This window comes from Podarcis liolepis, assembly GCF_965112155.1.
Source record: "Podarcis liolepis genome assembly, chromosome: 11".
NCBI lineage: Eukaryota > Metazoa > Chordata > Lepidosauria > Squamata > Lacertidae > Podarcis > Podarcis liolepis.
Window position 1 is genome coordinate 29,186,117 of NC_139565.1, and position 16,677 is coordinate 29,202,793.

Below are 16,677 nucleotides of genomic sequence, written 5' to 3' on the forward strand. Positions count from 1 at the left end.
TGGAGAATTGAGACACAGCAGAGACTGTCGTAGCTTTAAGAAATGTAGTTTATTCACCTAATTACACCTTAAGTGCACGTGGAGGGAGTCCAGATCTTACAGCATGGTCATTTCAAGAGGGGCTTGTCCCTCACAGCAGTGCAGCCCTGGAGTCCAAGCCATCTCTCCCAGCCAGCCTTCAGCCTGCCTACCCAAGATGGATCCCAGTCTTTCTTCTTCTCTCTTCTTTTCCCCAGCACACCTTGCTTAAAACATTTCCTGTTACTTTGAAACCACACCCCATCACCATCACAACCTATGTCTGCAGAGGCTGTCAGGTGGGCCATCACCCCCTTTTGTCATGTTAGTGCCTCTATCCCAAGTGAGACCCTGGCTTGGAAAGAAGCGTCTGCTTTTCCACTGACCTCCAATCTTCCCTTCAGTACTCCAGATAATCAAAATCCTACCATTAATTAATTTCTAGGGTTTGGGTGGGGGTGCTGTCCCATCACCAGAAGCTGAAGTGAGATCCAAGTGCCCATCTGCTGGCTTCTGAAGGAGACCCCAGTCATGAATTGTTAAAAGTGTCCAGTAATTACATTTTGATGTAATTATACTATAGCTGGGCAAGGGCAGTTCTAACCCTCTAGGACAGGGTTGTCCAACTCTGAAGAGACTATGATCTACTCACAGAATGAAAAGCTGGCAGTTATCTACCCATTTGGGGGGGGGCAGGTCATCCACTCTTGAAATCACGCACAGATAAAGGAAAGAGGGAGGGGGCAGGGCCTTTTCAACCACAGACAAAATGAGCCCACGGTCGACTTATAACAACCGGGGATCAACCTGTTGATTGTGGTTGACCTGTTGGACATCCCTTCTCTAGGATACTTAGCACAGCTTTGCATACTAATAATTTTCTACATCACTGAGTCATGGAAATTTAATAGGTATATTGCCAGACCAGGGCCAGTGAGTTTTAGGAACAATGCAACAGAAGAGGTTTCAGAAGAATGGCTTTAGTTCAAGGGTAAGCCCAATAAAGGCAATAACGGGGGGGGGGGGTTGCATAGGTGCATTTTACTGGAAAGATTTGGTGCCACTGCTAAGGATGGTATGCCATGTAAATGATGGTTGTGTTAGTCTTGTATGCACAATTTACCATAAAATAAAAAAGACTGTTCAGTTGCATTTCAGATTTATTCTTTACCTGCCTGTGAACACAAGCCTTATTAATACAGGTATGATAGTGAAATGTTGCTTGTTACTTACTAAATCTGGGGTGCCATTTATGTAGATACTTGTATATCTGCTAGGCTTCACAAGCACACCTGTAGTTTTCAAGGGAAATGAAATGATCAGCACAAAACATTGAAAAGTCCTTTTTCTAAGCACTTACTTTCATTCCAAAACTATCCCTTTGGATGAAGGTCTTGTGCTATCATGCTGGGTCGTGTGTATTCTGCACTAAATAAACAAGGTTTTTTGTTGTTTTTTTGCTAAGGAAAGCTGAACTGTGGAATTGGTTTACAATATGCAAATATGTATAGTTTGCATTTATGGGGAAGTGAATGGAACAGAAGTCACTGAAGCTTCTAAGATTGCTGGAAATTCTGTACAGCATTTGTCCTGCTTATGGGTATTTTGCAAGTAATGTTGGTTTGGTTTTGCTAGTCTCCATAGGTATACGCATTAGAATATCCTTCCAGATGTTTTGGACAGAGACTTCCATCTGCCCCAGCCACTACAGGTTTTCTGACTGCATTTGACAATAATTGTAGTCCAAATCATTTAGAAGTAACTTGATCATGAACGGCAGCATTATAATCTTGTTACTTTTTATTTAAAGAAAAACACAGCTGAGATTTTTCAAAACTCTGAATCCTTTACTTTTTACACTTCTGAATATACACAATACAAGCTACACGGTTTGTAAAATGAACATTTGTTGCTGTTCCGCCTTGTACAGCTCTTTAACTGCCTTAATTTTCTGAATTCCTTTGTTTTATTCTGTAATGTGAAGAGATGAAAACTGGAAATCATTTGTAAGCAATGTAGAATTTCCAATTCTGGACATAATTTAGCTGAATCCAAAGACTTACTAGGAGAAATACATATTTGCATTTAAAAAGGAAATGGAAGACAATCAGAGTGACCCTGATTGGGACTATGGGGAATGGGTTTAAAGCCTTGCCCCCACCCAGTGCACTCCTTATGAATTTCTTGCCATCCACTATTTGTTTCTGGAGCGTTGCTGCTATTCATGGGGCAAACAGAAACTTCGAGAAGCAAGTTTCGGGTGGGGATTTACGAGTGAAGATTCATCGCCCATGTATCATCTTAATCCTCGTTGCCCCCTCCCATGACTACTTTAAAACAAAACATCCAATAACACATTTCTTGTATCATCTAGTCGTCGTCCCCAAAGTATGTTTCTCTGAAGTTTGTGCTAAGTAAATAGTGTGAACTAATCAAGGAATAAGAAACCCATTGACAGTCTAGTCAGACTGTGCTGTCCAGAGAATGTACAGGTAATGCAAGGGGGGTATCAAGAGATCTCAGTCATATCCCTACAGATGTCAGGGAATCAGATCCCTCCCACAGTTGGCAGCCAAGAATTAGATAAACAAGGAGAGTTCTTACCACGTATTTTATTCAATATCCACAGAGAGAGGCTCAGAAAAGGGGCCTCTCACAGTAATGGTGTTGCTCCGAGTAAAGCCCTACCCCTCTCCTATTATATGTCATCCCTACGTTGGCTGATCTGTTCTTTCTGCCTCTCCTACTTTCAATGCCCTCTGGGTTCTGGGAGACTGTAGGTCTGGAATGCTTTCTAAAGATGCTGAGTCTGTCAGCTGTCTCTACCCTGGTGCTTCTTCTTCTTCCTGCTCCTCTCCCCATATTTCCTATATTCTCCCCTCTGCAGCCTCTGAGCTGTGACCTCCCAAAAACCACTGTTGTAAATCTATACTGTCTTCCTCTTCTCTGGAAGGTTCAGGCTGGGGAGGTGGTATCCACCATTCCTCCCGCTCCTCTGCCCAGTCCCTGGCAGATAAGTAGGTCTGTGTCTGTGTAATAAGATGAGAAGAATCCTGCAGGATCAGACCAAAGCCCCATCTAGTTCAGGATCCTGTTCCCCACAGCAGCTAGCCAGCCTGTGGGAAACCCACAAGCAAGGCATGAGTCCACTGCATTCTCCTGCTGCTATTCCCCAGTGACTGGTATGCAGAGGCAAGATCCACTGATCCTGGAAGTATCAACTAAAACATGCCACCCTGACTTCCATGATGGGAGGGAGGAGGAACAGGGTTGTCAAGCTGTATTTTTATAAATAACATGTTCCATATAAATTTAGCTGCAGAATTGGACAGAACTGGCTAAATGTACTGCCGTGTAATTTTGAGTCAAATTCTTTGCCAATGTGCCACTTATATGTAGCATGTAAAAGGGTTCTAGTTTTTTCTGATTTATTATTGTAAATAATATTTGCCAACATATGTTGAAATGTCAAGTAAGCAGATGTAGAAATTAACTCCAGCATCGAAACAGTAATTTGAAAGGTGACGTTCTTGAATAGTCAAGTACTTAAAAAGCAAAGGCTTTTGCATGAAAACTTGTATGCCCCCAAAACTGAAGTTATTTGCAGCTGTTGACTGAATCAGTGACTTGCAAAGTTAATATTCTCTGACTCAACGCTAACACAGGCCCTGTTTTAATACCTAAATGACTCAACAGACCAATCCAAGGCATACAGTATTTTTTATATTAAGCAAACAATAAAATGCTGTAAGTAAAAATTAAACACAATTTAATTGGAAGCACCTTACATGAGTTTCAAATGGAATGTCCAAGTAAGCATTCAGAGCCAGAAGAATCTGTTCAAGCATGTCCACCCCCAGGAATGAATCTGAAAATTGGAGGCTAAAGCTTACAGATTTGTGCTCATGACTTGCAGCTTTTTGTTTTACCTGAAACTATCTTTTTGTAATTTGGAACTAAATCAGTGTATGATGCCATAAAACAAATACTTTCTGGAATACAAAAGTACCGCCAATTTGTTGAAAGTGCTCTTTTAAAAAACACCTAAAATGTTGCTTTGCATCAGGATCCTTCTAAATTAAAGAGAGCACTTAAGTTTTGTAACTTTGTTGGACAATTGTTAAGGAACTTTACAAGCCACAAAGAATCAGAAAGCTCTCCAACCTGAAAGGCATGGATAATGAGAGGGTTTTTTCCGAAAGCTTAATAGGGACATAATTGAATTACACAATAACTTCTTATAGATTGTGATTACCCCTCACATCAGCACTACATTGAAAACATAACTTGACTTTCAAGTCGTACATAATAATAAAGCAAAAAACAAATTGAGAATGGGCTATAAGAGTAATGTGTTCGTTTAGCAAATAATTAATGTACAGAATGGTCTGCTAGGTAAAATGACCAAGACAAAGGCCCAAGAAACAATTGGCAACTCTGTTGGGGGAAATTGAGTACTAAAAAGAGATAAGCTTCAATGAACCTGAAACCTTTACTACTTAGACATTATTTGATCCAGTCATTAATGCAAGCCAGCTGCAATTTGATACTAGTGTATTTCTACCATGAAAAATAATGCCAGCTCCTCTTGGTTGGGACTGTAAATCTGAGTGAGTAAATGAGTACTGAACTGCAGTTAAGTGCCACGTTGACTGCAATGTGTGTATTCTACTTGGATTCTTAAAAATGTTTGTCAACTTAGTAATGTATGAAAGATCACTAACTCTTTGAAGAAATCATCTACCTGAAATGGCTGTGATGAGCATATATTAATAGACTCTTATCCAACCATATGCATATGAAAATTATGTGTCCTTGAGCATTTTCTTATGTAAATGTTAAGATTATATCGAGTATATAAAGAGAACCCATGGCACAAAGCAGAAAGTGTGGCCTCGGATCAACACTGCCAGAACAGCAATACACAATATGGTTGCGTCCTTCCACAAGAACATGCATGGCACCATCCAGTATGATGGCTTATCCTCTGACACCGTCCTTATAAAGAGCGTTGTGAAACAGAGCTCATTTGCCCCAGTGCAACAAAGCATGTCTCTCCCGTTTTGGTCTCTACAGCCACAGCAGTTGCTGTAACTCTCAGATGGACTCCTCTATGGTCTCCAGAGACAAATGGATTCCAACACACAAAAACTCTGGAATTTTGATAACTTGGTAACCTTTGTCATTGAACCAGTATTTTTCCTCTCTCCAAAGCTAGGACCTATAGAAATTCTCAATTTGTTGTAAACAAAGATTTATCTATCTTTTTTAAAAACAGGTAGCTACAGGTGGCACGAGAAGATATAGGAGGAAGATTTGAAATTTGGAAAGCATTTAATCTCACCCCATTTCAAGTCGTGTTCCAATACACTTTTCCTTTAAACATGGTAGCCACTTTCCCCTTCAGACTTCACAATAATGAAAGGTTACATGTATGTATCAAGTGTTATATTGCACTTCGTTATATAGAAGCTGGCAGCCATCTAAAACTCTATGAAAAGTTTAAGAATAAAATAAATGCAGTTTATTAAAACTGCAACTTTAATTTAAATATTGATAGCAAGTGGAACAGAATGAAACCTTTTTTTAAAAAAACCCACATACAGAATACTTCTGGTTTACAATATTAAACACTAAACCTCACATGAAAAGTTCATGCTTGTCTTATACCTGAGTTGACAATTAAGGCATGTGATCTTGGCTTGAAGAAAGTTAGATCCAACGTGAGCTTCAAGCGCTAGGTGTAGTCGGCTTTTATCCTTATCCTTTTATCCTTAGCTGGCAGCCCAGAGCGAGAACTTCCACGCTCAGGTCCACTGGCCAGACTCTGTCCAATTGGCTGCTTATGATTGGCCAGTTTAAACTTTAGACTTGGAGGGCTATCCCACCCTGCAGTGCAATCGGACAGGGAATTTGCAACAGCTTGTTGCTGGGACGTGACTCCTTGCAGCCCTGGGAATGGAGGGCAGCTCGCGAGGGTTTGCAACCACTGTCCACCGGAGCAGGGTAAGCGGCCATTATGGTACAACTAAACGCATAAAATTTCCTTCCAGTATTAGGCAGGATTCATTTGATGTTCTTCGGCTTATCCAATTTTAGTATGAAACATTAACTGAAGATATTCCACATGAAGAACTGCAAAGTTGATGGAGCCACCTAATCAAAACAAATTTACCTTGGCAGATTTGTCAACATCAGTGAAGTCTGCTTTTAGCTAAGGCCCTAGAAGTTTTGCAGAATTTCTTGTTTTAATATAAATTTGGGTTCCCACCCCTTCCGTTTTCCCACTTACAATCGTGTAAAGACATTTCACATCATTTTATAGAAGTTAAAGATGAAAGTGCTGTGACTTTGCTTTGAAAATACTGACAATTCCACAATGCAAGCCCCAGAGTCTGTAGATACAAGCATCACATTAACAGTCCACGAATTACCGATGAAAAATTCATGCCACTGTAGTAACTTTCATATTGGCAAAAGTCAGACAGAAGTGAAAACAGCATATTTAACAGAGAAATCTGTAAATATTCACATAATGATGATGATCTCCGAGACACTTTGTTCCCCCTCAACTGAGGATTGCATTGTACACAAAAAAGAGGAAGAAAAAGTCTCTATCTGCAGCCCAAATTAATGGTGTACAGCTTTCTGTATCACTAATTCCTTGTCTGACTTCCATAAAGCAGTGTGTGCTCAACATACAAGCATGGTAGACCATTACCTTGGTATTGGTTGTTAGCATCACATTATCCCCAACCCTCTTCAAGAGGTGAGCCACTGCTGTGGCTGCCTTGACAATATGCTTGTCCAGCTCAGCATTGATGGAGAAGTTGCTGGTTATGGTGGAATCTAGGGAAACAAAATCATTTACAGCTTGGGCTGTAGAGCTTCCTGGAAGTGCGCTGTAAATGCTGTGCCAGGTTGAACAGACCCCCGTTGTTCCTTGAATGGAAGTACACACCATCTTCAGTTGAGCTGAAGGCAGAACAGAGCAACAAGGCAAAGTATATGCCAAAGAGAGTTGGAGCAGAAACACAGCTCTGTTTCACAGCACTCTTTATAGAGAAGGCATCGGAGTATCATATTGGAAGGTGCCATGGATGTTCTCGTGGAAGGACACAATTATATTGTGGAGCTTAGGTGGGCATCCTGTCTTATTGAGCAGTATGAAGAGTCCTTTTTGGCTGATGAGGTCAAAGGCCTTCATCAGGTCTATGAAGGTGATGTACTACTACCACACTTAATTGTAGCACGATCTTTGATAGAGGAATATGTTTTTTGCTGTAAGTGGCTAAGATCTTTTTGCTGTGAACATAGGCAAGAACCTTCTTAATCCAATGAGAATTATGCTAAAGCTATTCCACTCTACGTTCCATTAAGTCTTTAAGGTGCCACAAGACACTGTCACTTATTTTACACTTTTTTTTGTACTTTAGAAAAATCTCACAGTAGAGACATTTTCAGAAGAGCAAAAATTGCCACTATAGTCTCCAGGTATGAAGGTGGGTGGGTTGAGCTGACAGAATTATGTTAAGGCCTAGTTTGCATGACACATGCAGGCTCCCAGAGAGGAACTTGTAGCCACTGCCATGGGATAGTGACTGGATGGAATGTTAGCTCAGGTGCCTCTGCAAGAGGAATTCCTTCCTTCCTCCTGTACTGCGTTCAGGCATTGTTCCCCCGGCCCACAAACAGCCAAGTGGGTGACCTGCACTTGGCTGCCACCTTAAATAGGCCAAGCACAGGCTGTGCACAGCTCCCAAGCCCCTGCCACTGATTGGTTCTGTGGGCGCTGCCCGCCCATACCTGAGAGGATCGTTGTGGCTGGGGGTGAATGGTAGCTGGTAACCATCTCCTCCCCTTGCTACACCAGATGATGAAGGCCTACCTAGACCCACCACGGCTGCGGCATGCATCAAAACGTTTCCCACCCGGAGTCCCAGATGAGCTGTTATTCCCTCCCCCTGTACTCCAGGCATTGTTTGTCCCCAGTGATGTCACTGTATAATCATATCTGCTTTGACTGCATGATCATCACCAGGTTTACTGATGTAGCTGCAAGAAAGGAGCACAAATTCTAAAAAAACAGCTGATACTAATCTCACAGAAGATTGAATCAAGTGCTTTGTGTGGCTGGTTTCAGCATCAATTTCATTTCATTTTTTTCTCAAAGATGTTGTAATTAAATATATGAAAATGATGCATCTTTTATTATTAGCTCTTTCTCCATTGGTTGTGATCCTTCATTTAAAGTTGAAATCTTAGGTTGCCCAGCAACAATGCAGTCCTGTGTATTTATCTCTTATTAAAAACAAGGTAGCGTTCTATTTGCACAGGTGTGTTTAAAATGGCTGGACAAGAATCATTCTACAATTTTAAGAATTAAAGGGTGTTTTTTGTGAGTCTAGACTCCCACATTTTATACATTTTTTCCATTTTATACATTTTAGCATGTATGGTTTTATTTTGGACTTGGGCTTGGTGCAGATCATTTTGGATGTTCTAAATGTATTAGAATTATGTGATCATTGGTTCCCAGAAATATCATAAAATGAATCTGAACCCAGACTACCACATTATGCCTACGTTTCCATAGTGTTATAAAGGATATAGCCGTTACACTTCCTTCTTTTTTAAACGCCTATTTGCTTCATAGGTTATGGTCTACTTTATGGTAATAACTGAAAAGGGTGAAGCATGACTGCTCATGAGGAGGCAAGTCATCTGTGCATTGAGTTGTTTTCTTTTTTTAAACGTAGCTGTTAATTTTTTTTTTATTTATTGGTCTTGTTTTTATGGGTTCTATATGTTTTGTATTTTTTCTGTTTATATTTATTATTATTTATTTCGTTGTTATGTGGAATTGAACAATTCAGTGAAGAGTGGGTTAACAACAACAACAACAGCAACATTGACTGTGAATTTCTGTTTGGAAATAAGGATGGAGGACATTCCTTGATAGAGATGATGCCTTCTGCTGGAAAGATCAGGCAGGCCTTTTGCCTCCTCTCTAGGAGGAGGAGGAATCCTCTTTCACCAGACCAACTGGCAGAGTGGACAACTCCCCGACCCCTAAACGGAACCACATTGATGACTGGAACCTAACTGTTACAATGCTACGGATAACAGGAAAGAAAACGGGGAACTAACAAAGGAGACAGAAGAAACAATAGAACTTGCCCTAACAAGAAAAGACAGAAATCTCAATTAAGGAGCAAAAACCTAAGGAAGGGAAAGGAAGCCCTCACAGTATGTGAGGCAGCAACAGAAGGCATAACCCACACTCATCAAGATTGTTGGTAGAGGCAGGAGTGGAGGGTGGAACATACTAGATCTCCAAACAGAAATTCATAGTAAGAACACGTTTACATTTTTGTGAGATGAGCCCGGAGGATATTCCTTGACAAGGGACATATCAGAGCAGTTTCCTAAGCCAAGGCAGGCTTCCTCTGCCCCCCACCCCCATTCCTTGTTCCTCTCAGTGTTTTGGAGAACCTTCATACTGAAAGCATTCTCCAAGGAGGCATCATCCCTATCAAGAGATGTCCTCCAATTTTGTCTCATAAACAGGCAGTAGTATAATTTTAGGATTATAATCTGCTTTATACCATTGCAGAGGTGTTATGTCGCTTCCCACATATTAATTAATTAATTATCCATAAGTTTTAATAGATGAATTCATTGATTATATCTGCAGACACTTGCATATAAATAAAAGTCACCCTTAAATAAGATGCATGGCAGGCACCATGTTAAGAGGCCTTCTCTGAAAAAGAGGCAGAAGAATATCTTCTAAGATAGCGTCTGTATATGTTTGTAATACATTTTCTCATTTGCTGTACACCACTTATGGAAATTTATATATTAAGCAGTAATATTTTAAAATAAAATGAATCTGCCTCGTGGGTTTTTCCATGAAAATATGTTTTAACACAAGTAAACATTTCTTTTAAGTCTGCTTCTTTAAGTCTTCTGTGCGATTGGTAGTTGTTATAATATTTTTGTTAATCGACTAATCTGTTCTTAATTACAGTGAACTAGGGAGGGGACTATATTTGTTTTCAAATACTTGTGCCTTGTTTCACTTCTGAAAAGATTTCTTATATCAGCTCATGTGAACAAATGAACTGCAAAATTTATAATCTCTTTAGTGTTAATGTGGCTACAGAAGACTCAAGTTTTATTTGCTAACATCTGCATTGTTATCCAAGCTCAGTTGTTAGGGCTCCAAAGCTACTTTCCTATCCCAGTAGTAATCCAAATGCTGGTCTCAGTTGTTCCTGTTGACTTCTGAACCTGTACTGTTTAAAGTACACTTCCCAAGAAGCCTGTAAGTTTCTCAATACTTGACTGCCCTCACATGAATCCTTGGAAGGATCATGGTGGCAGGCTGCTGCTGCTGCTGCTGCTACTAATGTTAACAACATTGAAAACATTGTCTTGCGTGAGTCCTTAAAGCTTTGGGACACTTCTTTGCCAAAATTACAAAATTCACAGATGGCTCTGCTGCTATGAGAGAAACGGTGTCTAAACTCTAGGCTTTGAAAAGTATCAATTTTTTCTTTTTGCCTGAGATAAAGTGGGTTGCCCTGTGTAAGAACTGCTGAAAGCAACAGATTTAAGGACATGTTTAATATATTTTTTCTGTGCCAGAAATGGGAAATTTTAGTGTATAATACTCTATTTTGCATATTGTCATTCAAGGAAATCTGAATACCTTTTTGTTCTCTTTGGTTCCAGCTGTTCCTCTTTGTGACCTGGAATTTTGAGCTGTACATGATTCCTCTAACACTGTTGCTACTGTTGGTGTGGAACTACTTCCTGATCATTTCAGGGAAAGATAATAGACAACGTGATACGGTAAGTGTCTCTTAAACTTTTTTGCTGCGGGGGCAGAGGGCAGAAGACCCTTCTCTTCACGGAGGCAGAACTTTGAAGTGGAATTTAAGCAATAAGCCTATTTGGGTGTTGGTTCACTCCTAGAGAGACATTAAGTGATTGCCTCTTAGGCTTTGCAGTTCTACCACACTCCTTGCCATAATAAGAAGTTGAACATCCAAATAAGAGACCCCATAAATATGAGGACCTTTCATGAATTGCTGCCAACCTTCTTAAAATCCCAAGGAAACTGTGGAAAACACCAGAGACCTGGTGCAAAGTTGTGGATGCCGGAACATAAAATCTTGGCATGTACCTCCTTCCAGCACTTCTTTGATGAAAATGGGGACAATGGGTGGGGTTCAGGGCAGAGTCTGGGAACCCAACAGCGCTGACAGTGGCAGGGCAACACAATCTAGACTTGGAAGTGCAAGGGGAAACTAAAAGCACATGAGAATAGATGGCTCCGGTTGACAGAAAAACAGTGCTGTATGCTGATCAAATAACAAATGCATATTTATTAAAGAGTATTGGTCTAATTTTATAAAACACAGCAATAAGTGACTAGCTGAAGTCCAGTTAATAGATGGTAGATAATAATTATGTACAGGCAGCTACCATTTTGCACAGGGGTTCAGTTCCTGATCCTTGCACGTGTTGGCAGATTACACATAAGCCCACCCTGTTCTGCCACCATTCTGCCGCCTTCTGAGTCCAAAAAGACCCCTGTGTAGGCGGACACCTGTCAGTTGGGTGCGTGTAAAATGGTTGCTGCAGTTAGAAGCATTTATGAGTACAGGTAACTTGCAGCTTGGGCGCATTTAACTTACACAGTTTCAACTTTATGCACCTGATGGATGGCCAGTTGAAATCACACAAACTGAACATAAGGAAAGCGGAGAATTTAAAAATATTCCCAGTGCGGAAAGAGTTTTTAAGCTTTCCACCTTGCTTACTGGGGTTTAGGAGGCCTTTCTTGGGGGATGAGACCCATTCAGTGCACTAGCTCCGGAAGGTAAGATTACCCCTACAGGGGTGGTTCTAAGGGGTTATTTTGACATTCACAATAAGTTGCAAGTTACCTGTACCTTGGAGCACATGTACGTAGAGGGCTGAGTCCAGCATTTCCTTGGCCCAACATACCCAAATTCATGGAGGTTGTCTTTATATTTCAGTGGCTATAAGCCACAGTGGCCGTATTGAGCCTTCATGTGCTTCCTGGAGTCAAGAATAGGAAACAGAAAGGTGGGCTAGGTGAATCATTGGTTTGATTCACCAAGCTTCCTTTTCTGTTCTTATTCCTCTTTAACATGCTGATATGCATTAAAGAAAATTAAAATGCAGCATCTCAGAAGGCCTTTGCCCATAGAATGCCTCTCCTACATAACAATCTCAGTTTCCCAATCAATTCCAGCATGAGAGTCTGTAATAATGCTTCAGATCAATGACATTATTCACCAAGTTGCTGTCTGATTATGACAGATGGACCAATCTTGTCTCGTCACTTTTAAGTGGCAGGGAAACATTTTCCACCTATACGTATGCTTTGTTCTACTTTGTAGTATTTTTAGCTAATTTTCTAATGGCTTAAAATGTTCTTTTATTTCTGAGTGTTGCTACGTGTCCAAGAACAAATACCATTAATCTTTTTTTGTCTCAGCCTAGAGACAAAATGGTTGCCTTTTTACAGTAATTTACAAAAATAAAATAAATAAATAAATGGTGGTGAGGGGTTTGCCTTGTGGGACAAGGAACAGGGCTTCTTCAGTTGTGGAACATCTTCTTTGGAACTCGCCTTCTCAAAGAAACATGCTTTGTTGTGTATTACATAGGTGATACTGAGTTACGGGGAAGGACCTCAGTAGCGTGTTCTAGATAGGGATATTTCTATTTAGAAATATTTATTTCTCTTTATTTCTACTCTGTTTATTTCTCCTAATGATAAAGCTCTTTGGCCTGCAAAGGGCCTCCCCTTTGTGGTCGCTTTTCCTTTCACTCATTCTAGAACAGGCATAGGCAAACTTTGGCCCTCCAGATGTTTGGGACTACAATTCCCATCATCCCTAGCTAACAGGATCAGTGGTCAGGGATGGTGGGAATTGTAGTCCCAAACATCTGGAGGGCCGGAGTTTGCCTATGCCTGTTCTAGAAGGTCAGTCTTGGAGAAAAGGAAACGGAATGGAACTCAACTTAGAATAGGTCAAAAGTATTTATGAGCTGAGCTGAAATTGAAAGGGATATTTGACTCTGATTACAAAAGCTCACTATGTGTTTTTGAACTGTCACCACCACCCCCAGTTCTGAAACTCGACAATAAAACAACTGTTATATATTTTAGTCTTCTCCCTATGTTTCTGCCACTCTTTCTGTTAGTAATGTAAATAGAAAGTACAACACAAAACAGTGGTGCCACTGATATAGCCCAGGTGTGGGTCACAGCTTCTCAGTTGAACACTATTTTTAAATTATTCATTTGTGGGGAGGGGTTTCAGTTTATCATAATTAGCTGCAGCTTTTCCAGTATCTCAAGGTAGTTATCAAATTAATAAATATTTGATTAAGATGCAGTTCTGTGCAGAAAGGATGGCAATGTGCCTTCCCCATTTATCTTTGCAATGCAAAGTCCCAGTTCCTACACTTGTTTGGTGCTGCAGTCCACAGAGAGTTCCTCATTCACGCACTGCACTTCCCTGTCCCCCATATAAAGTTCCCTTAGAGCAATTCAACTCTCACCTCCTGTGTTTATGCAGTGTTTTTCTCATGACTGAAGGCTAGTTTTCAAACAGGGCAGTCCCCATGTTTGGGGCAGTCTTCTTTCAGGGCGAAAATGCTATATTGCTCCCACAAGCAATAGAATGTGTAAACACATAGTTGAGGCTGACTGTGTAAAGCATGTCTTCATCCTTATTATGACTGCTGGGCAATGCATTTGTGCCCTCAGACTCTGAAGTCGTGCCATAAGTTTGAGCTTCCCAACTAAGGCCTGTAGTCCTATCCCTTTTATCTAGCCGATTGAATGCAATAGGACATACTTCTGAGTAGACCTGGCTAGGATTCTCTTGTATATAATGGTACAGTGGTGCCCTTCAAGACGAATGCCTCGCAAGACGGAAAACTCGCTAGACGAAAGAGTTTTCCGTTTTGGAGGTGCTTCGCAAAACGAATTTCCTATGAGCTTGCTTCGCAAGACGAAAATGTCTTGCGAGTTCCTGCGGGGTTTTTTCCCTCTCCCCCCCTTTTTCTAAGCCGCTAAGCCGCTTATCAGCTGATCCGATAAAACGATAAGCCGCTAAAAGCCGCTAATAGCGCTAATAGCGCTAATCTGCTAATCCGTCAATGGGCTTGCTTCGCAAGACGAAAAACCGCTAGACGAAGAGAATCACAGAACAGATTCTTTTCGTCTTGTGAGGCACCACTGTATTAATAGGAAGAAGTGAAACAACTTGTTCATAACTGTTTATGTGAAACATGCTTAACTGCTAAGGTCCAAGTTCCTAACTGAGGATCCCAGTGCCATGATACTAAAATCTCATTTGATAAACTACAGTGGTACCTCAGGTTACATACGCTTCAGGTTACAGACTCCGCTAACCCAGAAATAGTGCTTCAGGTTAAGAACTTTGCTTCAGGATGAGAACAGAAATTGTGCTCTGGTGGCGCGGAGGCAGCAGGAGGCCCCATTAGCTAAAGTGGTGCTTCAGGTTAAGAACGGTTTCAGGTTAAGAACGGACCTCCGGAACGAATTAAGTACTTAACCTGAGGTACCACTGTATATTAATTCATTTATCCTAATCATGCATACTTTGAAATCTCACTTGAATTTATGGGAAATTGTAAATGTGCATTTTGGGGATATGTGTACAAGAAAATTACAATGGACTTTAAAATCCTTTAGATGGAGACATAGTTCAAATAAACATTCAATATACTGCATAGTTCTTTGTGAAAAATGTGAGAAACAGCACACAAACTCATTAAAGATACATACAAGTGTAGATTTGCAGTAGTCTTAGTATTAACTGTACTAGCATAAAGGGCACATTAAGCTAACAATTAAAGTTGCATATTGCAAATTACGTTGGATTTACTGTAGTGCCTGTTTATACTACATAGATCTCAATTGTTTTAAGAATCTGTTGATCATGCAAGGCTATTATGTAGAGAATTGAATGCATCACAAGTGAAACCCCCACTTCCTATGAGATGTCTGCCTAAAATTACAATATTAACATTTCCCTTTCCCAGACTAACGCAATGAAACTTTGGAAAGCATTTCTTTAAAGATAAAGATGCCTGTCTTTCCACTGCAAAGTACCAGTGCTGCTTTCTTTCAACTTGCTGCCTTATGTAGAGCAATATATTCAACCTTTAGTGGCAAGCTCATCATATTAATTATGACATCTAATGGTTCAGTTACCTTGATGACTATGGTAGATGAGATAGCCCAAGGTCAAATGTTTAATAGCGGCTTGGTTTTATTCATGCTGCCATGGGTTTTCCAAATACTGTTGCAGATATGCTATACAATTAACATCAATTGTTTATAAATGCCTTCTAGAATTTCTACCTGTGTGTAGAAGCAGGCTTTACATGCCTAGCCTGGGGATAACATTGTTCACAGGAAAGCACATCCTACATAGGTTGTGAGCCTGGTAACTGCAATAACTTGCTTAAGCAGCTTGAGCCTGCATGTGCTCTGTCCACAGGTGCATATAGTTTATCTTGAAGCTGCCATTCTGTAAGAGATGGATGTTTTGTTTCAATTACGGCATTTTAAAAAGTTCTTCTTCCACTGTTCTGTGTGAGAGAAGCAGATGCCCTGTTGTGAAAATGACCACATAAGACTCTGATATTAGGCTTATTGACTGTAGGGAATCTTCAGCTTGACCTAAAGTACTTTCAGATGACCTGCAATAGTCTGAGTGGTTTTACACATCCTCTTCAATCCATGCACATTCAATAATTTTATATTATAATTATGTGTAAGCACTGTAAATCAACTGACACGCGGACACATATTGTGGTTTAGATTTTGCAGAGACAAATGGGAGGGCAGGGAATTAAATCAGCTCCAGATTCCTCACGAATCCCTTTGTGTCCCTAGAGTAGAAACATTGACTCAGGACCCAGTTCTGTTCCCATTATTGAATAAAAAAATAGCGTCAGGCCACGGTTTCATATTATTTTAGGTCAAAATAAATATACAGTATATGCAAATATTTGTTTTGGTAACTTATGTTAACTTCTGTGTACTTTCAAAAAACAGGTGTGCTCTGAATGATGTCGGAATGCTCCAGGATTATCCAGCATTTCACTCATTCAGATGCCTACACTTTTTATTATTTTTCAACTATTGAGAATACCCACATGACTTGTGATTTTCTGTAGCTTTCATTCTTTATATTATGCAATTCATTCAGAATTGTTGTATGGCTTTTTAACTTAGCCATGTTTCTATGCTTCTTGGTAAATATTAAAGTCAGCACTATTCTTATTATATATGTGCAGGACCATGATGGTGGTACAACAGTTAATAAAACAGGACTGCCTATCTTTGTATGGGAAACATTTTTCTGTGTTGTCTGCCAAGTGACAAAAAGGGCCATTCTGCATTTTATTCATTTCAGAGGTTTACCTGGGTTTGACACCCAAGTGAAGAGTCCATACAGAGTTTCTGTTACCCAAGGTTCCCTAAGAAGCAATGTTAAATTGCTCCCCAATGTGTCTTTGCATGACACAGAAGGTGAAACACCCAGAGAAACACCAGTGGAAGTATTGAGT

At 40.3% G+C, this 16,677-nt stretch overlaps 1 protein-coding gene across 14 annotated transcripts in view; it reads left to right on the top strand.

The window, feature by feature from the left end:
• The window catches only part of MCTP1 (multiple C2 and transmembrane domain containing 1), a 175,046-nt gene that overhangs the window by 131,665 nt on the left and 26,704 nt on the right, over nucleotides 1-16,677 (top strand). For 13 of the 14 annotated variants that reach the window (XM_083465204.1, XM_083465211.1, XM_083465210.1 and 10 more), the window contains one exon: nucleotides 10,759-10,878. In XM_083465204.1, the coding sequence (XP_083321330.1) occupies nucleotides 10,759-10,878 (120 nt within the window). Of the gene's footprint in view, nucleotides 1-5,296; nucleotides 5,603-10,758; nucleotides 10,879-16,677 lie in introns of those variants that run through there. The other variant, XM_083465215.1, reaches the window with a different exon arrangement.